The sequence below is a fragment of the Notothenia coriiceps genome, unplaced genomic scaffold (assembly GCF_000735185.1).
Source record: "Notothenia coriiceps isolate Sejong01 unplaced genomic scaffold, NC01 NC01_scaffold00005989, whole genome shotgun sequence".
NCBI classification, from domain to species: Eukaryota; Metazoa; Chordata; class Actinopteri; order Perciformes; family Nototheniidae; genus Notothenia; species Notothenia coriiceps.
Window position 1 is genome coordinate 1 of NW_011338690.1, and position 23,176 is coordinate 23,176.

The 23,176-nt window shown below is 41.6% G+C and overlaps 3 protein-coding genes across 4 annotated transcripts; 1 reads left to right on the plus strand and 2 right to left on the minus strand.

Moving 5' to 3' along the window:
* Positions 1 to 1,421: 1,421 nt before the first annotated feature.
* On the minus strand, positions 1,422 to 3,501 carry LOC104943369 (procollagen-lysine,2-oxoglutarate 5-dioxygenase 2-like; the record flags this gene model as incomplete). The annotated part of the gene is made up of 3 exons (XM_010768746.1): positions 3,300 to 3,501; positions 1,820 to 1,911; positions 1,422 to 1,620 (listed from the first exon to the last, which is right to left on the minus strand). Coding segments are annotated over exons 1-3 (382 nt in total), but the record flags the coding sequence as incomplete, so codon positions are not given.
* A 1,258-nt stretch (positions 3,502 to 4,759) lies between these two features.
* Positions 4,760 to 13,270, plus strand: kiaa2013 (KIAA2013 ortholog). 2 transcript variants are annotated; one of them, XM_010768744.1, is made up of 4 exons: positions 4,760 to 5,393; positions 6,424 to 7,110; positions 8,948 to 9,801; positions 11,599 to 13,270. In XM_010768744.1, the coding sequence occupies exons 1-4, from the start codon at positions 5,123 to 5,125 to the stop codon at positions 11,650 to 11,652; spliced, it is 1,866 nt and encodes a 621-aa protein (XP_010767046.1). In that variant the 5' UTR covers positions 4,760 to 5,122; the 3' UTR covers positions 11,653 to 13,270. The 2 variants fall into 2 exon arrangements, with proteins under 2 accessions (XP_010767046.1, XP_010767047.1); XM_010768745.1 differs by having other exon boundaries at positions 11,602 to 13,270.
* Positions 13,271 to 17,683: 4,413 nt separating this feature from the next.
* On the minus strand, positions 17,684 to 22,348 carry phc2a (polyhomeotic homolog 2a (Drosophila)). Its single transcript, XM_010768747.1, has 6 exons — positions 22,205 to 22,348; positions 21,410 to 21,488; positions 20,918 to 21,029; positions 19,517 to 19,643; positions 19,152 to 19,356; positions 17,684 to 17,905 (listed from the first exon to the last, which is right to left on the minus strand). Exons 1-6 carry the CDS (start codon positions 22,346 to 22,348, stop codon positions 17,751 to 17,753), a joined length of 822 nt encoding a protein of 273 aa, XP_010767049.1. The 3' UTR covers positions 17,684 to 17,750.
* Positions 22,349 to 23,176: the final 828 nt, after the last annotated feature.

Below are 23,176 nucleotides of genomic sequence, written 5' to 3' on the forward strand. Positions count from 1 at the left end.
TGGATCGTGGATGTCATCGCCCAAGCATACAAGGCGAATTACCGTCCCCTGCCACCCAGAGTAAAGGGCCACTCTACCAGGAGTGTCTCCACGTCTTGGGCGACCTTGAGAGGTGTGCCCCTGGAGGAAATATGTGCCGCGGCCACATGGGCATCCCCGAGCACATTCACCAGATACTACAGGGTGAATGTTGCCGCCCCTCACCCGCTGGGTGTTGTCCTCCTACAGAGTCCGCCATCCTTATAAGGTGAGTGTTCAGAATTCCTTGTGACTCTGTTGGTATAGGTCATCCAGTGCTAAAGCACCACCTCTGGCGGTCAGTAAGGATGAAATAGAACGATAGTTACGTATGTAACTACGGTTCTATGAATCCTGGATGACCGCCAGAGTTCTGGGTCACTCGGAATCTCGTGTTTCTGCGAGAAGATTCCAGAGGACTGAACTCGTTGACAACACCAGAACTTATGCCTTCCGGGGTCATACGAGGTCACACGTGACTTTGTTGATATAAATATTCGACCTGCGCATGCGCGAGACTGAAGATATTCAGTGCTAAGCACCGCCTCTGGCGGTCATCCAGGATTCATAGAACCGTAGTTATATACGTAACTATCGTTTCTTCTTTTCTAAGGTCATATTGTTCTGTTGTTTTACATTATACACTTAAGTATAAAACTTATATTTTTTCTTTTGTTTATTTGCACTGCATTTCATATGGACATAATCCAAAAATAATGGAAAAGTAATCAGATTACATTACTTTTATATTTTGACACTCAGATTAAGTTACTGATTAGATTGTTTACAGTTAATAAGTAAGTGTAACGGAATACAATTTTAAAGTAATCCTCCCAACCCTGTATTTATATATATATATATATATATATATATGTATACTGTATCTATATCACTGAATAACAATCATATCAAAAATGTAAATGTGTGGATTTAGGGGCTATGTGCTGGATCTATATCTTGATGAACAGCAGTCTGTGAAGAATCTGCAGCTACATGAAGGCTCTTGTCTCTGAGCTATGTCTGTGGATATCTGAATATCTCACTCTCTTATCTTTTCTTTCTGAGAATGATGTGTTGTAACGGATATTTGAAGATATGAATCTCAGAGAGAAAACAAATATTTTAGTGATGTTTGCCTCCTCAGAGGCAACGGAATGCAAACAATTACGAAGTAAGAATGAGATCTTACAGATACAGTCGCTATATCATTTTTGTAATTATTATACTTTTTGTCTCTGTCATAACATCTTTGAGTTTGAGATGTTCAGATTGATATCATATTGTATATAACGTGTATTATAATGTATTCATAACCACAGAACAGTAACACATTGTCAGTTGTAAACCCACCTGGTGTTAGTTTAAGTGTTCAGCAATAATGACTTTAAGTGTCAGGGTGTTACTCTGGCCATCACTGCTGAGAAGCAAATTTGAATCTGAGTGTTTGCCTGTGGTAAAGACACTGTACCTGTCAGTAAAAAGGATGATTGTGTCTTCATTCTTCATTTCCTGCAGAGCCTCTTTCAGCAGTCGTACCTTCTGGCCCCCTCCTGTAGCCGACATGTAGTCGCCTGCCCTCCATTTTTCAAGCCGACCAAGAACCTTATAACATACACACATTTACTGATAAGATGAATTCCTAAATGCCTTACTTTCTGCTCCAAAATAAAGAATATGACTTATTTTTTCGACAAAAGTCTCAAATGTAAAAACAAGGATATCATTCAAGTTTACAAATAGAGAGGGTTTACATGGCTAGACAGGATGGAAGGAGCTTGACGCAGCCACAGGGGGTTCCTACCTTGACAGTGTAGTTAAAATGTTTAGCCGACACCAAGAAACGCTTGAAGCCTTCAGTGTCTTGGGTTGCAACTGTCACAATGAGAAGTTTCTCTAGAAGAGATCAGATTTTAAAGAAAATTAGAAAGGTGAAACAAATGCTTATTTTTTTCTCTCAGGCTTCACTGAAAGATAAATGCAAGAATATTTACTTTTTTGATATTGTGGAGCAAATAACGAATGAAAATTCACTAAGAAATGTTTGAATAATACATTTTTAAAAGCAGGCGCACAATTTATAATAAGCACTGTGTATCTGAGGGTTAGTGTGGAGGCAGAGACAGAGGATGAGATTTGTAAATATGTAATATAATACCAATGTGTTTAAGATTAAATTGAGCACAACATAATTAACCAGATGCACAAAAAGCTGCGTTGACCTAACTTAATGATGCCTTCAGAGTGCAGCAGATGGATGCATTTATCTGTAACACATTTAGGCTATAAAACTTTCTTTCTGGGGAGCCAAAATGGGTCCACCCACAAGGGTCTCTCAGAATCCTGGGAGCTGCCTGTCTGCACATAATGTTTGCTATTGTCTGATATTTTGTTCTCCAACTAGGTCATTTATTGTAGCCTACTGTGTCCTATTTAATGTCTGTTCAATTCCGGAGGGAGAAGGTGCTGGAAAGCACTGCTATTATTTAAAAGGTCAACTTTTTCTGAATACATTCTACAGTAATGTCTTATATAAACCAGAGGGTTTTAAGCAGCAAAAACACTTACATCTTCAAACTTTTTGAGACAAAGAAAAATCCAAAGTGTGTTCTGTATTGTTTCATAACAGACTTCATACAATATCATCCTACTCCTACACTACACATGCTAATGTAGCCTAGCTGCAGGCTACAGTTGTATTAATAGCGGCGCTGCTATAGCAGCCCGTCCACGTCAGCGGCGCAGCCTCCTCCTCAGCGGCTCCTACGTTCAACTTTCTCTCCCATGTAAAGAATAGGAATAATGTGAAACTGCATTGTCTTCCCAATACTTCCTTTTAATTTGAAATGACGTGTTAAACCACAACGTACTTAATGTCTTTTGCGAATTGTAAATTACTTTTCGGCATACTTTAAGCGCCACTAGCAACACATGTATCAACAAATCCCAGTTTTTCTAATGGATAGGCTCTTCTGTAGCTAACAGAAATACACACTATAACTGTGCATTCTTACTATTTGGTTTGGGCTACTTACTGCCAAGTCTTGCTACGTGTTGTAACATAACCGAATATTTCAGCTCGTCCATAATCAGGAGTAACGTTAACGTGCGAGTTTCCCTTCCACCGGGACCGCACGAGCTCGGGAGTCCCAGTCAATGCCGACCTCGCGTGCACTTTACTTCACTGTTATATATGTTGACTTTATCAAACGCCCTTTTTAGTTAAAAATGTGTATAACACGGATGTCATTGAGTTCTGGGGCAGCATTCCTGACTTTACTCACCTTCGGGGACTCGCTGCTCTTCACAGTTAGTCAGAGAGAAAAGTGGGCAGACAGATAAAGCTAAAAACAAAAGCACGCGCCGAAGTCTCATTTTGCCAAGTCCACGTTATAAAGTCCGTGCACAAGTCCCGGTGAAAACTGGACGGTACACTTCTGCAGCCGGTGTGGAGCGAGGAGGCAAACTTAGCTCTACTGTTTGAACTTTTCCACAATCTGCCCCCCTTCTCCCTCCCTCTCAGTCTGTGTTTACCTCCCCCTCCCCTTCCTTTCTCTCTCTCTCTCCATACAACAAACTGTCTGTTTGAACAAGGAATAGGCCTAGTAGAAGAGGGGTGAAACAGTACAGTGCGTGATTTTGTATTAATGGAAACCCAATGTATTCAATATGAATTAAATAAAATATAAATTAGGTGATGAAATAAAAAACGATGGTTTCAAGAATCATGCCTCAAACTGTATAATTCTGCAACGCCCACTTCCGAAATGGGACGGGAGAAGCTGATGATCCAGCAGTTCTGCGGACAAGAGCACTTGCACGTAGCACCCTAAACCTGTGTTTATCTATTTATCATTTCATATTATCTTTTGGGAAGAAAACAAAATATGTAAAAAGTCACCGAAAGGTAGAGAGTCTTTGGAAATCAACAGTAGCCTTACAAGACAAGTTTATCATTATTGTTGTTCATTTTAACTTGGTATGTCTAATAAACTACTGTTTACTGTTTCCCTGCTGACATGCAGTGGAGAGAGGGGCAGAGGTGGGAGAAGTACACAGATCTTGTACTTGAGTAAATAGAAGTACCAGGGTGTAGGAATACTCTGTTACAAGTAAAAGTCCTGCATTCAAAATGTTACTCAATTAAAAGTACAAAAGTAACACCATCAAAATATACTTAAAGGTGGGGTATGTCATTTTGGAGAAACCAGCTCGAGTGCGCTAGAATTTGAAACTACGCACTACGCAGCCGAGAAAAATCTGCCTCTTCCTTCAGACTTCCTTACAGAGCCCCTGCTCCAACACACACGAACGCGCACATGAACAATGAGGCCAATGTTGCTGAAATAAATTACATATACCCCACCTTTAAAGTACCGAAATTGTACAGTACTTGGGTAAATTAAATATACTTAGTTACTTTCCCCGCTGGAGAGGGGTAAGTAAAGTAACCCAAGTGTGAAAAGTTTCTACTAGATTTGTTTAATTCATACTGAAGCCTCGTAAGAGGTTTGGAAAGCATTTTCATAAAACGAATAATAAGGAATACAATCGTATAATCAATTACGATATATATGTATTTGTAAGTTGAATAAATAAAAGACGAATTAGAATAAATACTAAAAAGTGTTTATACAATCTTTGTTTCCTTGACAATGTACTTTGTTAATTTAAATAAATCATAGGAGAACATACAGTACATATATGATTTTGCGACATTTCCGGTCCTTGCTGTGTCGTGTTGCTTTACGACAGTTGTGACAAACCAGAAGAGTTATTTATGAAGTCGCTGATGTTCTCAACCTGAATGCTGTCGAGAAACCAAATGGCCTGAGAAACAACAACTGGACGAATATCATACACACCCGCTGAAGGATATGGCAATAACCACGATGCCAGAAATAATAACACATTCTATATAGTTTTCCTTCTCAACGCTAGCTAGCTAGCTAAGCTGCATTAGCCAAAACCAGCCTTCATCCTGTGGAGCCACCACAGAGTCCATGGGATCAATATGTTTTGAACCTAATTCGATGTGACAGCCTAACATTTCTGGGTGCCTTCTTCTGACGCTGACTCCTAGCTGGGCTCCTGTCATTTGAACACCATGTGGCTGCAGCAGAGACTGAAGGGGCTCCCGGGCTTGTTGTCCAGCAGCTGGGCGAGGAGGCTCCTCGTCGGGCTGCTGCTCTTCCTCATTTTCTACTGGTACCTGGGAGCGGAGCGCAGGTGGAGCTTCTTCAGCGGCTCGGCCATGCCCGGCGGGGCGGCCGGACAGTGCCTCCTGGCCGAGATCCACAGGTGGAAGTCCCTGGTGGAGCGGGGAGAGGGGATCTACAGCACACCTCAGGAACAGCTGGATACTCCTTTTGTGTCAGGTAACCAAGGGTTCAAAGGCTTTATTAATGTCATTATGCAAAGGAGCGACAGTGGGGATATGCAATGAAAAGTCACAAGCTCCTCCAACAATGCAACATAAATATAAATTAGTCATAAAAACAGATACAAATAGTGCAAGAAGAAACAGAGTAGAAATAAAATAGTTAAAGGGAATTTTGCTATTGTGCAAGTAATGCATGAGAAGTTAACTATAAGCAAGTAAAATAGAATAAGATGAGCTAATAATAGAATTTAAAATGAAATGTTGTACAGTGAAATACAATAGTGCTTATTATAATAGATCAATATGTAAGATGCAAACAGATGGATGAAGTTGTGAAGGCAGAGATCAGGAGTTCAGCAGTCTGATGGCCTGGGGTCAAACTGGCCCTGAGTCTTATGGTGGGATGTAGAGACTACATTTACTCAAGTACTGTACTTAAGTACGATTTCTGGTAATTGTACCTAACTTGAGTATTTTTATTAATGCTACATTATTCTTTTTAAACAATTATCTAATACAAAATATAGATAAACTTTGTCATATAATGATAGGTTCAGATATCAGCAGCAGTATATCACGTATTTCAAACTAGCTGCACCTTTACCAGCTGTGATGAACACATTCATGCATCAATAATCATAATCAAGTATTTCAATATAAAGTACATGTATATTTAAATACATATACATATACTTTAAGTATATTTTGATGCTAATACTGTTGTACTTTTCCCTAAGTAAGATTTTGAATGACCTTTACTTGTAGCTGAGTACTTTTAGAATGTAGTAGTTCTACTTTGACTGAAGTTAAATATCCAAGTTCTTCTTCCAATTCATTTGAAAAGACTTGTATTGGTTTTGAAAGCTCTTAATGGTCTCGGGCCTAGTGGATTTGCTTTTGACCTATGAGCCCTCTAGACCTAGAACCCTCAGGTCTTCTGGTACTAGCCTTTGAATGAAAGGATGCTTGTATTTGCAAATGAACCTTTGTGTATGAATATATTGATCCGTTTTCCACCTCTGCAGGTAACGGCCACATTCTCCTTGACATTGACTCTAACAAGCTGTGGGTGGCGCTGTCCTCCCAGCCCGGCTCGGCTCCGGTCCACCAGACTGAATACTCTCCCAGAGTCAACGTGCATCTGGAGGGGAACCGGGCCGAGGTGCAGGCCACCATGCTGTGGTTCCGGAAAGGAGCCGTGCTGTCGGTCCGCTGTGCCTCACCAACAGAATCGCAGTCAGCCCGGGACTGCGTCTCCATCAGGGAGGAGTTCATCGCGCACAGGAGCAGACCCAACGTCTTTCTGCAGCGAATCCACATCAACAACCCATCTGACAGGACCGTGTCTCTGGACGTTTCCTCTGACAACCTGCCCTCCGGTAGCAAGTTCTCCACCAGTGTGGAGAAACTGGAGGACAGAGAGATCATGCTCTCCTCCGGCAGGGTGCCTGTGGAGAACAACCGCATGGTGCTGGTGGTGGTGGTCACCAAGAAGCTGAGCAGCAGGATCCAGGTCCCCGCTAAGGTAGAGCACACGGAGAACATCTTGTCTGTGGTTTGGACCTCGGAGCCGATCGAGACGTCCAAGCTGGAGGAGACCTTCAGCGCCCTCAGAGAGGGAGCCAAGAAGGAGCTGGGGGAGCTGCTGAGGGCCAGCCTGGAGGAGCTGGTGGTGGATCACCAGCAGGCCTGGATGGACCTCTTCATCTCAGGTGAAAAGGGGGGGGGGGCTCTGGGTTCTACATACTGAAAAAAAATGAAAAGTTTATTTTAAATAAATGTCTTATGTCAACAGATTTCACGCAACTGTAACCTAATATTTTTGTAACTTTATATTATTGCTTTCAACTAACCTAATACAGTTATGTGAAATCTGTTGACATTATACATTTAATTAAAGTCAACGTTGCGGTTTTTTCATTGCAGTAGCACGTAAGGGTTTTATTTTTCATCTAGGCCACTACAAATCACATCAGAACAGGGTTATTGCCATTTAGGTTTACACATACAGGTCATTTGACTTAGTGTATATGGTGTACTGTATATGGTGTATATGGTGCATGTGGTGCATATGGTGCATGTGGTGTATATGGTGTACTCCTGTATATGGTGCATGTGGTGCATGTGGTGTATATGGTGTATTTGGTGCATGTGGTGTATGTGGTGTATATGGTATATATGATGCATACCTAAACACAGATACATACCAGAAAAGGACCGAAAACTAATTTAAAAAAAACTATTATTACATTAAAATATTGAGAAAAATGTACATGAAATATATATATATACCAAAAAACTACATACAGTATCACAATATAAATGTGATGAAGAACATACGAAAACGTAAAACAGTCTCAGAAAGTAATCGTCTAATTGGCTAAAACATACCAATACACAGATGTGTACTTTTGAAGTTCATAATAAGTTTCAATTTCCATTTAGCATGGCTGTAAAAAGACTTTGATCCAGGTTTATATTCACAAATGAATCCACATATTGTGAAATGCTGCTGACAGTAGTGTAAACCCTGCAGTGAGTTTATGGCATGCTGCTCAGTTGTTCTGTCCGGAGGGTGGGTGGGTTAATCATTGTGTACACAGCCTGTTGTTCGTTGCCCCACTGTCTGTTGAATACGCTAAGCAGGTTATTAGCCACATTCAGTATTTATATAACATCACCTCACTTTATCACAGCTTGAGGGATTCACTAAACAATGGTTAGCTCACTAGTTATCTTTCAAAAATAAGTATAATTCTTACATGTCAAATGTTATTTAAACACAAGCAGCCTGACAAGATCCTTTACTTAAATGCATGCATCCAAATTGGCTTCATTTGAATTCTCTCACACAGATGGAGAGATAGTCAACACCTTTATGAAGCAGCGAAATTAGTCTACATTAGTTTACATTAAAGATTACAATATCTCCATGTTGACAATATCTGTTTTTTTTACTGCACATCTTTTATTCCATTCTATTTTAATGTAAATACTGCTATATATTTTTTTACTATATTTTTTAATGTCATTATAGTTTTCTTAAAATAGTTCTCTATCTGTGTTTTACATTTTAGTTTTACTTTTATATCTGCACCACGACATCAAGTCAAACTCCTCGTACGTGTCAACCTATGGTGTCGACCTACCTGGTAACAAACAAATGAATAACAATAAAGAACATTATTAAAGAAAAGTAATAAAAACAAAACAGAAAGGGTTAGATCAAAAAATATATAAACTTGAAAAATGACACCACCCAAATCAACCCATATTCAAAGCCAAATGAAAAAGATACATCTTTAATTTACTTAAAAAATCCAAGGGAGTGTGCTGTTCTAAGATCTTAGGAGATGACACAGATTTCTTGTGTAATACTGTATGTACTTCTAAAGCTTTGTAAATGATAATCACGTTGAAAGCTCTGGAAAAGGTATCAAGTAGTAGACCCTCAGTTCTGACAACTCTTTCAAACCAACCTCAAGAATAATAATGCTTTATAAAGGACATGCAAGGTGTTTGTAAAGGTCTGCCTCTTTGTTCCCTCAGGTGTTGAAATGAGGAAGATCACAGACTCCCACACCCCGTCGAGCCGCACGGTGAACACCACCCTGTACTACATCCTGTCCTCCTCCCCGGCCCCCCTCCTGGACCGCAGGCTGAGCGGAGAGGAGCGCGTCCGCCTGGAGTCCAGCCTAAACTACGCCGACCACTGCTTCAGCGGCCACGCCACCATGCACGCAGAGAACCTGTGGCCGGAGAGGGTGAGCAGCGCGGCGCAGATCCTGCAGCTGGTCACGCTGTGGACCCTCACGCTGCAGAAGAGGGGCTGCAAGGTGCTGGTGGCGGCCGGGGCCCACGGCAACATGCAGGCCATGGCGCTCAGCTTCGGGGGCCTCCAGTTCACAGAGAACCACCTCCAGTTCCAGGCCGACCCCGACGTGCTGCACAACAGCTACGCCCTGAGGGGGATCCACTACAACCAGGACCTGATCAGCCTGGCAGTGCTGCTGGACACCGAGGGGAAGCCCTTCCTCCACGTGTCGGTGAAGCAGCAGGAGCAGCCGGTGAAGCTGTACGCCTGTGAGGCCGGCTGCCTCAACGAGCCGGTGGAGCTGACCTCCGAGGTCAAAGGTCACACCTTCCCCGTGATGGTGACGCAGCCCATCACCCCCCTGCTGTACATCTCCACAGACCTGCGCCATCTGCAGGACCTCCGCCACACCCTGCACCTCAAGGCCATCCTGGCCCACGAGGAGCACATGGCCAACAGGTACCCCGGCCTGCCCTTCCTCTTCTGGTTCAGCGTGGCCTCGCTCATAACGCTCTTCCACCTCTTCCTCTTCAAGCTCATATACAACGAGTACTGTGGGCCGGGAGCCAAGCCCCTCTTCAGGAGCAAGGTATAACCAGCAAACTGGAAACAGAAAAACTGCAAACTGATCCTTTCTTGTTTTGATTTGTGGTGGCAAAGATTTCCTCTCGCTCTCTCGGCGCTCTCTCTGTGGGTTGGTTTCTCAGTTTTCTCTGAGTGAACTTTATTTTCCCATCTCACATGGTACCTGTCTGGGGTGGGTTGGCATACTCGCCTTACACACCTCCCCCCCCCCCTCACTAAAGTGATTCTTCAGTTTGTGTTCTGTGTCCAAGGAGGTGATCACTGGAGCTGTTGCCTTTAACAGACTGTGAGCAGTGACATGTGATCTCAGTGAAAAGCACCACTAGAATAGCACCCTTCATTCAAGAAGTCACATTTGACTCTGCTCTGTTTCCACATTTTAGCACCTTCGACTCGTCCTGGTCGGATGTTCAGCATTTGTTGAGTGCTTTGGAAGAAAACAAGCACAAGTTAGGAGCTTACTGTTTAACTGTATTCAAAGTTATTTCAGATTGTTCGGACTGAGGAGGACTGTACCAATGTTTTTGCATTTTTTATAAATCACAAATATTATACTTTAGTGGAGGAACCTTTTTGTAAGTGCAATAAGGTAGTCGATGTTCAGATGTCTTCTCCATTGCTTTTGATTTCTTGTTTGGGTAATTAAGTTGACAACGCTTTTATTTGAGTTAACATACGTTGTGTTGTAGGTGTCAGACAATTCAGGTCAATCTTGCACATACATAATGTAAAGATACCCTGTTTTTTTTAGCACCTTTTAAAAAGTTATATGGAGCAATATAGTGCAGCCACATACAGTATAGTGTGCGTTTGCATCTTTTGCACGCACAAGGTCACGTCACGTCGCATGTCTGAGCATCACGACCGCTAAGCTAAAGGCGGCTAATGTTCAGCGTGATGACATTTAGTAGTCTCATTCAGACACTTGTTAGCTGTTTCTGATGTCACATAGAAGCTTTGGACATTCACCAGTGGGGTATTTACTGACACGGCTGATGTCGTTGAACTAAACGTGAAAAGCTTGTGCAGTGGTCAAATGCTAACTCATTTCCATTTTGAAGGACTCATTCCCGCACCACTCCATAATGTGCCAACAAAGATTGCTAGCAAATGTGATGAAATGTGTTCTGAAGAGAGACATTGTGTGTTACACCCCAAGGACACACGCTTGAATTGAGATGAGGAACAGTGACAGAAAAGTTCCACAGGGTACCTTTTCACTTTGGAATAGGAGGAGCTTTATTGTGATGCAGGGAAAAATAATGCATTCTGAAACCTTTAACCTAAAATACATGACTGGTTCTCATTAAAGTCCCATGTGATTTGTACTAAAATGAGCCTTAACATTGGTATGGTCCTGTCAAATGATTCTTTAAGAGAAAACAGCTTGGATTGAATTGTCATAGCTCGGCAGAAACATCTCTTACTACAACAGCTATATAGTGGAAAGTTATTCCTGTAAGTGAGATGATTGTCACGGTTTGGCCCAAAGCTAATTCATCTTGCGACTGACAGAAGCCTTATTCAGCAATGAGGTGCAGCGGGGGGGGGGGGGGACGGGTGGTGACTGTGCTGCTTACCTTGTTTCTTCCATCCCTTTGGTCCCTGCGTTTTCATGATGTTTTATATTGATTCACTCAATTAAATTAACAAGAAATCTCCGGGTTGGCTTTGGCTCTTCACTCTTTAACCTGTCGCCTCGCTCCTCCTCCTCCTCCTCAGCATGTGTGTGTTTCTCCTCAGCAGTGTGGATGGGGGGGGGGGTACTGTCAGTGGTTCTAATGCTCCGCTCTGACTCCAGCAGGTGGCCAACAGGACTGAGGAAGTCTGCTCTGACACCAAGAGTGCTGTTTGAAGTGCAGTCCAGTGTCTGTGCTTCCCCTGTGGCAGCATGCCAGATAATAACATGGTGTGCTGCCTGGCGCTCTGTCACATCATTTGCTCTTCCTGGTGTAAGTCAGGTAAAGACTCCTAACAACAGAGAGGTCTCTCCTAAGTGATCTGCTGTGAGGCGTGCAGGGTAAAACTGGCACCTACATAACATTCAATGATCTGCTCCTTATTTCTTTTCAATAACAGTTTACAAAATCACCCAAAAATGCCCAACACAAGTACGCATTTAAATGCTTTTTTGGCCGAACTACAGTCCAAAACAGCACATTTAAGGGACAGTAACTAGACAGGGTTTTGCATATGGAAACTGTTGGCATAAATAATTCATAGATGATAACAAAGCAGCATTAAAGATAATATTTGTACAGCAAGTCTATTTAAAGATGTGACTGCATTCCTCACCCATCAACCCATGTGGTTTATCCTTTTAAAGCCAGTGATTACTTCTTTGACATCATCAGATTCCAGATGGATGCATGAGAAGCAGAGATATGGGAGAGTTGTGTTGTTAGCAGCTGCTGCAAGTGAGGCAATCATACATCACTCCACATTGTCCTTAGCCAGTCAAACAACCAAGCAACACTGGCTCAAGGGAAACCACTAGAGGTTTGTACCACTGATGGGACAACTGATATGCTTCTGGGTAACACCAAACAACAAACTCATCTGAAATTCTCAATTCATACACAAAGCTTTAAAAGTGCACAATATGGCTAGAACTTTAAGAAACATGATCTTCCTCCTCTTCAGTGTGCTGCTGTGTGTAACACTTGTTTCTAAATCCTGTAACATGTTCTTTAAACTGATCTCATACCTGTCAGCCATGTCACATCGTTCGTCAATTGACTTTTGTCCTACTGCTGCAGTCATCAAGAACATCGGCCATGTTTTGAAGGAGACCTGGTTTGTCACAGCTTTTGGTATCACGTTTTGAAGTTAGTTTCTTTCGGCTACATTGTACACACCAAAGTCCTTCTTAGACATACCAATAGTGCCAGATCATTCACAGTTTGACTGTTGAAGAAACTCAAGCTAATCAGCAAGTTCTCCAATATTATCAAACATACTAAAGAGAAAATAAAAGTAGTAAAATGTTTGGGATTCTTAGTGATCCCCCAAAAAAGGCTGCTCTTCTGTTGTTTTGCTTAAATCTAGCATTAATGGCTGCTCTTGGGTGTTATTGTTCCTTTGGGCTCTGAGATTCTTATTTGAGACACCCAGTGTATTTGATTATACAATATAGTTCTAAACCAAGACCTTTTTTAAATACCAATAAGACTCAAATAACGTTAGCGACTGTTCACAAGTCGATGGGGATTATTGACATGTCAGTGTTTATGATTTACACATTTTCTGATTCAAGTTTTTCCTTTTAAGTGTGTGGGTTTTATCCAGTGTCTTTATTTCATGTGAACTACTGAGTGTGTTTGAATTCATTAATTTAATAAGCCATTTAATGGCTATAAGCACAATTTCAATGGTCGTGTGAAATTTAAGCAAAATATATTTAAGATGATTTTACGTTGGGGAGAATAAATCAGTGGATGAATGTGAAAACAATAAATAATTGTTCAAAATCATTTCATATTTTCCCTTATGTTTTTATTCTGTTAGAAATAATACATTTAAAGCTGCAAGACTTTGATATGAACACGTGTAAAGTGAAAAGGATCACTAGGGTTTTAGTATTTAGAAAGACTAGAGAATGCAATTCCTGAAGAAATTGCTTGTGGGAATGCTTTATGCTGAAAATCTGACGCTAAACTGCTATGCTGGAATGTAATGTGTAAGAAGAAAGTGAAGAATTTAGATTGAAATGATACATGAACACTGGGGGCTTGAATATCTAAGAATATGTGACGAGAGAAGAAAATAAAGTAAAAAGGCTTGGAAAAGCAGCAGAATATTTGAACTGCAAACTTCTGAACTAACTTGATGGCGAATGATCTGTCGCCATGGCAACGGCATTTGTCGACACCCCATACTACGCTTAGATGCGTTGATGGCTGCATCGTTACCAAACCTGTGAAGTTTTGGGGCGTTTGGAGCAGTTTCACTGAAGTTATGAGAAAACCGTGTTTCATGGCGAGCATTGTGTTGCCATGGCAACGGCATTTGAAGAAATCTCAAAACTGTCCAGTAGATGTCTTCACGGCTGGACTGTTAGCACAAATGTGAAGTTTGAGCACTTTTTGAACATTTTCATAGGAGTTATAGCAACATCATGTTTTATGGCGAGGGATGCGTTTCCATTGAAACGGCATATGTTGAGATCTCGAAATTGGCGAAGAGCTGTTGAGGCATGGACCGGTGATATACAAGTGAAGATTGGGGGACGATTGGACCGTGTCGATGGGACTTACAGCCACATCGTGTTTCATGGCGAGTGGTCCGTCGCCATGGCAACGGCATTTGATGACACCCCATACTACGCTTAGATGCGTTGATGGCCGCATCGTTACCAAACCTGTGAAGTTCTAGGCTGTTTGGAATATTTTCACCGAAGTTATGAGAAAACCGTGTTTCAAGGCGAGCATTGTGTTGCCATGTCAACGGCATTTGAAGAAATCTCAAAACTGTCCCGTAGATGTCTTCACGGCTGGACTGTTTGCACACTATCTGAAGTCTGCTGCTCTGAGCGTGTCAGTTGGAGTGATGACATCATCGTGTTCCATTACACAGGTGTTTATAGTTGAGATCAAAGGCTTCATTGTTCTGAATGAGAGATAGACCTCTTACATGTGAACGTTTTGTGGAAGAACCGTAACAGATATCTGTGAAATTTCAAAACGTGAAGAATGTCAAGGAAGTTGAGCATCTGAAGTGTAATTTTTGTGTAGTTTCGGGTTAATAATGTGGCCTTTTTGGCAGTTTAACTAAAGGTGTGCGGCTGCTGCGGAAATATCTGCCTGAAATTACAATGGGGTTTAATGGAGGAATGTTGAACGTTTTTGTCACTTCATGCCCTCAAGAGGCACTTTGTTTAATTATTTTTTGCTTAATTATTTGTCATTTTTCAAGCTACGAGATGTTTTCCTACGTTTGTCATGATAAATTATGTCTCAGGAATGTAGGGTTTGGGAATTATGGGAGTTTAAAAAAAATATATGAATGCGAATTTCAAGCTGTCCTCCTGTGACATCACACACTCTAGTTCATGTTAAAATGTGAAGAAAACCTCTAAAACAAGGTTTAAACAATGTTTAATATATCTAAAAGTAAGAATCAGATTTAAAAGTTGTGACAGAATGAACAGTTAGCAGTTGAAGTCGCATGAAGATTTGTTGAAGTTGAAGAATTTCTCCATTGACTTCAATGTTAAAAATGTGATGTATTATGGGATGTATCTCTGGAATTATGAAAGTTATGAATTAGAAAAGTAATAGCCATCGATTCCCGACAGAGCTGAACGTTTTGATGTTTGAACGGAGTTTCTGCGATGTTCAATGCGGGAGGAGAAGCGCGGCAAAATAAGTCGGCGGAATAATAAACTTTTCGTGCGTAGAATAACAGTTAGTGGGAAACTAACTGTAACACTAAAATATATATCATTTTTGAAGGATACAATTGTTCAACTGCATCACAACTAAAGAAACCAGCTTTTTTCTAAAGTAAAACACTGTAAACAAATGACACCTTTGCTCACAACAGCATTTTCAAATCATATTATAAATGCTTTTTCCAGTGAACTACATGTTTTTTATTTTTCCCACAAACAGATCTTGGACATTTTTAAACGACCTGTTGGGGTCATTATTGTGAAATAGCATGTATTTTTCGGCCAAAAGTATGGTTTGTAATACAACTTTTCAAATGTAATATTAAGTGCAGTAAGATACCAAGTCCTATTTACTATGACCCCTTCATGGGGTCCTCAGCTGCAACATGTTTCTGGTGACACTGGACTTTGGAAACAGTACAATTGAAACATACAAATATCCATAGCTTAAACATTCTCCAATTATTATCTCAAGCCTGACTCATACTTTTGCATCACCATAGGCACTTCCTGTATGCACACTCCACCCGATCACTGTAATATCACTGCTGCTACTAATGGAAGTGTGGCACATTCTCAGATAGTGAAAACATAGTGAATGATTTCAGACAAAATCCACACACACTATCAAAGCATGGCTGAGGGTTGAATCAATACAATAATGCTGCATCTTTGTATGTGTTCACGTTGTCCTGTTCAGAGACCCACACGCGTTAATTAACAGTTTTACAGTGTTTATACGATTTATGTCCAAAACCTAGTGGAATCATTCATATCTGTTTTCAGAAAAATTCTATTTATTCCACAAAATCAACTGACCATTTAATCAAGCCGTTCCTCACGTCTGCTGGTTAGGGGAGTGAGTCAGGAGGGTCTCCTGATGCCCTGTACAGAGGCCCAGGACCCCCTATAAGAATGCAAGAAGAGACAGATCTGCTTTTGTCTTACATCAATCTGCCTTGTTCACACATCTTTGTAATGTTTATAAGTCAATAAATATTAAACCAGTGTCATCAGACAGCTTTTGAGGAGTTAAGTTTACAGTTTGCTTCCAGCCACTTCCTGTCTCAACATGCAATCTGGAGATATTGGGTGTTTCTCAATGTCGAGTACGCTTGCTTGGTAGCACGTCTTCCGAGCGTCTTGCTTCAGAAGCGAGGCAAGAATACTTCCTGGCATTCGGAAAACGAAGAGTGGAACAGGCGTGCAAGTGTGCGTCATATGAGAGGCCCCGCCTTACATTTTCCGCCACAGATTTGGGGAAATTGGTCCGTGGGCAAAGCATTGTGGGGATTTTAAGACCGCAGAGTCTACACATGTGCAGCCTCGGAATTTGTCACTACGAAGTACGCCGGGCTCGGTAGAATTCCAAGTATGCTGGACATTGGAACAGTCCTTCAGCGGCACTCGATTACGTAGTATGCTTGAAATAGTGGCTCTGGAGCAGCTTTACTCGACATTGAGAAACACCCATTAGGCGCATTCACACTTTTCCCACTTTAGTTCATGAGAACTTAGTTCATGAGAACTCTTTAGTTCTCATGAACTAAGTACAGATTGCGTTCACACCGGAATAAGTTCCTTGGGAAGGATTAGGCAAATGAAGCCGCTGACGTCACTTCTTCTTCTGCTTTGGGTTTACTGGCAGGCCGCAAACAACTTCACGGCGTATACTGCCACCCGAAGTCCCCGGAGTTGGGGAGACCCAGCAGCTTCTACTGAAGCCTTCCGAGTAAATCGCCAGAACGCCGACACCTCCTCATCTCCACTGCTCCCATGTTTTATTTTGTGTTGCCATAAGTTAGTCTCTCTGCGTTTGTGCGCTAGGCTAATGCTAATAATGCTAATGCGCGGACAATAAAATGGCGGCTTCACAAAACTTTTTGGGAGTTTTACGGGGCGTGGTTTGCATTCCGCCCAACCAATCAGACATAGGAACCTTTTTCTCGCACGAAAGTCCCTGCTCTCTAGCAGGGACGGAAAGGTTCCAGCTCTTTTTGGTGTGAACGTGACATTTCGGAACAAAATCGGAACTAAAGTGGGAAAAGTACAGCTGTGTGAACGTGGCTATAGTATGTGACCCTGATCCAGGACTGTCAAGCTGCAGCGCCATCTCCTGGGAGTCTTTCTCCATTTTCTTTTCCTTCTGTTTTGTGTTGCCGAGTGAATGAAATGACGAGCGTTTTAGAACATAGCAGTGCAGAGCAAGTCCTGGATCAGAACCACAGGTGGGAGGCTCTGCACAGGATTCACATAACATCCACCTTGTGAGGAAGAATGCTGGGCTTGAATGGCACAGATCTGAAATATTCACAGTCACGCTCCTTTGTGAAATCCTAGAGGAGCTGCTAACCTTAAAAAAACATGATGAAAACAATATGTTCTCAATAAAACACTTTCCCCGACACAGCCTACCTAACATTCACACTATGGGCTCAAGTTTTCCAGAAGGAGCAGCTATGAGTTGTGAAGGAGTATCAAAAAGTCCCAGCTGATGTCAGAACGTCCATCAAACTAATGTGGCACCACAGCTCTGTCAACGTGTGTGCGTGTTAGATGGGCTACGAGTCTTTGAGCGTGCTGATCTGGGCGTAGATCTTCAGTGCGGGCCCCAGCTTGATGTTCATGGTGGCCATGAGGTGGTCCTCCTTCAGCAGCAGCAGGGCCTGCCCATCGATCTCCTGAGAGCGGAACTCCTCAGCCACCTGCAGACAGTCTGCACACACACAGTCAGAACACAGTCAGAACACCCAGTCTGCACACACAGCAACACACAGTCTGACTCTGCACACACAGTCAGAACACACAGTCAGAACACACACAGCAACACACAGTCAGAACACACACAGCAACACACAGTCAGAACACACACAGTCTGAACACACACAGTCTGAACACACCGTCAGAACACACACAGTCTGCACTCTCTTACTGACTCATCAGAACCACCGTCATGGTGTGTGAAGCCCCAGAAGGCCACACAAGCACAATTTATAACAGAACCTTAAACGGATAAAATCCAGAGTAAGATAACAAAAAACAATGACAATTTTATTTCTGAAATTTGAATTGAGTTAATAGATCAATCCTTCCCATATAAATTGATCATAATAAGGTTCAGATGTTGAGAATGCTCTAAGTGACATCACTACAGTATGTAACGCTCGCGCTTCTATTGGCTAGCGCTCCAACACATTGTACGTGATAGGCTAAGGGGCAGGACTTTTCGAAGTGGTTGAGCAATCACAACAGAGCTGGCCAGCTAACCAATCAGAGCAGACTGGGCTCTGGTTTCAGACAGAGGGTGAAAAGAGGTGCTGCAGCACAGGCAGTATGAGAACAATAAAGAGCTTTTTGAACATTAAAGGAGAGACACTACATACTGATAGGAAGCTGAAGAAGAATATGTCCTAGTAATTAATCAATTTCGCAAAGGATTTTCTAAATGTATAATCATCCCCCACTGCTGTGATGAAAAAATAATGAAAATACTGATTTAATTCCTTTATATTAGAATCGTTAGGTTTGTCCCTGCCCTCTCAACTCTCTTTGTAACAGTTGTTGCACATATAACTTTGTTAGTCTGTTTGCAAAATAGTTATATCTGTAAAACAGTGAACAGCTGGTTTAAGGAAATTCTAAAATTGATAAAAAATGAAAATGTTTGAGTTGATTTTAGGCAGAAGTCAGAGTACTGAAAGACAATCGTTGTTAGTTAAAGTCTGCACATGGGAATTGTTGACAATAATTCAAACTAATGCTAATAATAGAACACATTGCCAGACTAAGCTTTAATCTGACGGCCTCCTTAAAGTCATTTGTGCACACAATCTAGTTTAGTTTAACACGACACTCTCACAAATGAATGAAATGAAACTCTGCTGATGGAAATACATTCCATATGTAAAGTATTCCTAATGAGACACAGTCCAACAGATCAGTAAGAGCAGAGGCAGCCCCACCTGGCAGAGAGGACATGAACTCGTACACCTCATCTATGTTCCACCGGCCGGGGTCAGAGGGCAGGAAGCAGAAGGGTTGCGTGGCTGACGGGGGGGACGGGGGTCTCTTGTACCCAGGCAGGTCTGAGCATTGGCTGGACTGTCCCTGAGCGGGGTGGAGCGACTGGCCGGTGGAGGGAGAGGCAGCAGCAGCAGCAGCAGGCTTCTGCACAGAGGGGGAACACATCTGTCAAACACTGAGAGAACTCTGCCTCTGACAGGAGGAGAGCTGCACGTCACATTCAGAAGACTAACTGGATGGACTTCAATGAACCGCACAAAACAACATCATTTATTAGTAATACAAAGTCAAAGCGTTGCCTCACCTTCTTCTTGGGCTCCAGGCTGCAGTGATTCAGCTCTCCGCTCAGGGCTCTCTGCTTCTTCATGTTCTCCAGGGTGGATTTCCGGTTTGGGAAGAGACCCACTCTCTTTGTGCATCCCACATTGTAGCTGCAAACAAAGTGAACATTAGAGTTATTATCAGTATGTTAATCATTGTATATTTTCACAATTTTTTCTCCAGAAGGTTAGGGTTGGGTATCGTTTGGATATCCGATTTCGGCTCTGCTTATCGATTTAGGTTATCATTGATTCTAGATTTGAGTTTTTTGAGGAGGTAAAAATAAGTTACAATAACACTTGTTTATCAAAACCTACAATAATAATCTTCCATTGTTTTTGCAATCACAAGCAATCAGCTGAGCAGCATAAGAACCTGCAGTCCTTTCGGACCATTCTCCTGTCCTCACAAGTCTTACAAATTCTGCCAAAGGGTCGAGACAAGACACAAAGTAATTGTATCGCCATGCCGACAGCTTGTCCAAAGAGAGCACCGGTAAGAGGCAGTGTTTACAGACTGGTTCATGGAAAACAAAATGGAAACACTTTTAGAGTTACAAGGCTGAAAACCACCATCTGCTCTGCGGTCATTTGATGCATGTCTTCAGAAAGAGATTTGTTTCTAGTTTTTTCTACTACATAAAATACATCAGTAAATACTCCACTGGTGAATGACACTTCTATGTGTCATACAAACTGCGTTGTTAACAAGTGACTAAATGAGACTAAATGTCAACATGCCGAACATTAGCTGCGTTTAGCTTAGCGCTGACCGTAATGTCCGTTGATAGCGTCACGTTAGCTTTTCACTTTTGGTGATTGCATGTACGCAAATAAAAAGTCATTAATGCTGTTTTAATATGTAGAGATTATCCTGCTGAACAAAACGTGTAAGTATTATAAATGGGTGTTATATGAATATTCCAAAATCCAATGGGAAAATCCCATTGCCTCCATCTCGTTCTCTACGTTCTCTTGACAGTGACTGTTTGACTCGTTATTTGATTCAACTCAAACTTAGGGTTTGATCTCTGGTATTAGCTTCTACCAAAGATCAAAGAAAACATATGTTTTTAATGTCATATTACAGTGTGGTTGTGCAATGAAAAACCTGGTTCACAGGTTCCTCAAAATATAAGACATAAAACACATTAAAAAAAAACACACACAATAATAGTAGTGCACGTTCAGGAGTGTGGTGTACCTTTTTACTTATTTTGTTAATATTATTAATATGTACTTTTTTTTAACTTAATCTGCACTCTGTTGTAATACCGTAACTTTCCCGTTGTGGGAGCAATAAAATAATTCTGATTCAGGTCAGTTTAAACTCAGTTGGTGCAGATAGATTCTCACCCAGGAGCATCTTCCCTGCTGGGCCTTACCGTTTGGCGCACACATTGGAACAGAACCTCTTGGACCTTTTGAAGACGTAGGAGAAATCCACCCTGCCACACAGCTCACAGGTCAGCATGGGCTCCTGCTGGACCTTCAGCTCTGAGGGGAGACACACACCATCAACCACAACATCCACAGGAACACTGACGATGCAGAATGAGCCTGGATTATTTTATATTCAAAGCTATTTTAAGAACAAGTGCTAAAAGCCAGACTTGTGAAAGTGAAGCTTATTGACAGCTAAAGGTGAAGCCGTCACATGAATTCATTGTGTGAGCGATATGTCTCACTTCCTCAGATTTATAACAAAAGAATGTGGATGTCAATAGGATTTTTAGAAGAGGAATTTCTTTTGAGAAACAATGATGTGTTGCAATTATCACAATATAAATCATAAATTTATCATCCTCTCTGTCCTCAGTAGAATGTATGAAACGCTTCAGCAAGTTGCTATTGCTCTGAGAACTTTCAAACGTTACCCTTTGGTGAGAGGAGGTCCATCTTTGAGTCTGCAGTGTGTCTCCTCAGGCTCTCGACTGAGAAAGAGGGACGCTCCACCTGCAGACAGGACATTAAACATGCCATTACTGTCGCTGAAAAAGCCTGAAATGAATCCCAGGAAACTACAAGAACACATATACAACTATGGACAGTTTAAACGTGTTTTTGTTATACTTGAGCTCAGTGGTTAGAGCTGACCATATGCAGCGTCCACTGACAAGTAAGCAGGTTCAAATCCTGAACCAGCCAAACATTTCAGTCATCTCCTCTATCTCCCATTTACAACTTTTCCTCTGTAATAAAGGCACTGTCTGGCCCAAAAGAACCTTTAAAAAACATTTTCTCAGAAAGATGAGTAATAATTGTTGATAAATGACAGTAAACATAAAAAGAAAGGGTTGGGGGGCAAAATTGTTGACATGACTGCAACTTGTGAGGGAGATCAAGAAAAGGGTATAACATGTATTGCGATTTTAAATGATGTTAAAAACAAAAGTCATTAGGTGTCAACCTCCTGACTAAACTTCATCGTTCATGGAAACTAAAACAGGAAACGGCAAAAGTTTTGTCCCTAGTTTCTACATGTAATAACACTGCACTGCACTCACCAAGTTACTAGCTCAGGTCTGGGAATCATACGTCAAACAGAAAGCTTCGAACAAATCACCATCAGGGAACAGTTGATATGGCCAGTGTATTTAGGAGTAGTCCACTCCCATGTTCCTTATGGGCCTTATTCTGTGTGTGTTTTAGGGCTCTGGAGCGGTACTCACAGGGAACGGCTCGGCCCCCTCCTGGATGACGAAGCCCTCTATCAGGTGGGTGAGGATGTGGCACCTCATGAGGGCCTGGGCTGCTCTGCTCTCTCCTTTGTCTCGGCTCCTGTTGCTGTTAGTGTTTCCATTCCCAGAGGTCATGACTGGAGCGCAGCCTCTGACCTGTGAACAGCAACATGGAAGCTCAGCCTGGGACCTGGTGCCTCGCATCAATGCACAAACCATGCAACTCATACAAACGTGGCACTGTAATGTGTGTGCAAAATAACGCATTATTAGTATTATTTATTAAGAGTTCTCCTTAATAACCAATTCCGAATTGAGCAGATATAATGCAGCCTTTTAAAAAATAAATACAAATGTCCGATTGTTTATTTGTTTACTATGTGGGGATGTAGAGAGTGGTTCACAATGTGCCACTCAGATCTTTGACTTGGTGTTAAAATACTCCACTACAAGCTATCCCGTAAGAGCATTTTTGGGTTATAGTTGGTCGATTTGGACCAAATGTAGATACTAGAAATGCTGTGTAGATTAGTAACACAGTACTGCATTATACCATATCAACATATATGTGTTATTATGTTTACAATGTTACTGTGAGTGCTAAATACATTTATTGGAATACAAAGTACAATATTCACCTGTAGTGGAGTATAAGTAGCATTACATGGAAGTACATAAGTAAAGTACAAATAAGTCAAAAAAAGACTTAAGTACAATACTTGAGTAAATGTACTTAGTTACTAGTATGTTATGACTTCTTGCAATAACCATAAATGGGCAGATCTCAGATTGAAGTCTGGCGGACAGTCTACCCACAGTGACTGTACTATTTTGTTTTACTTTTAAGTAAAATATAGTTACAGTACCAAAGTAAAAGTAGCCATTATGCAAAATGGCACATTTAAGAACAATATATATTTTTTAAGTATTGTATTATTGATGCAATAATCCCTTAATCACTTA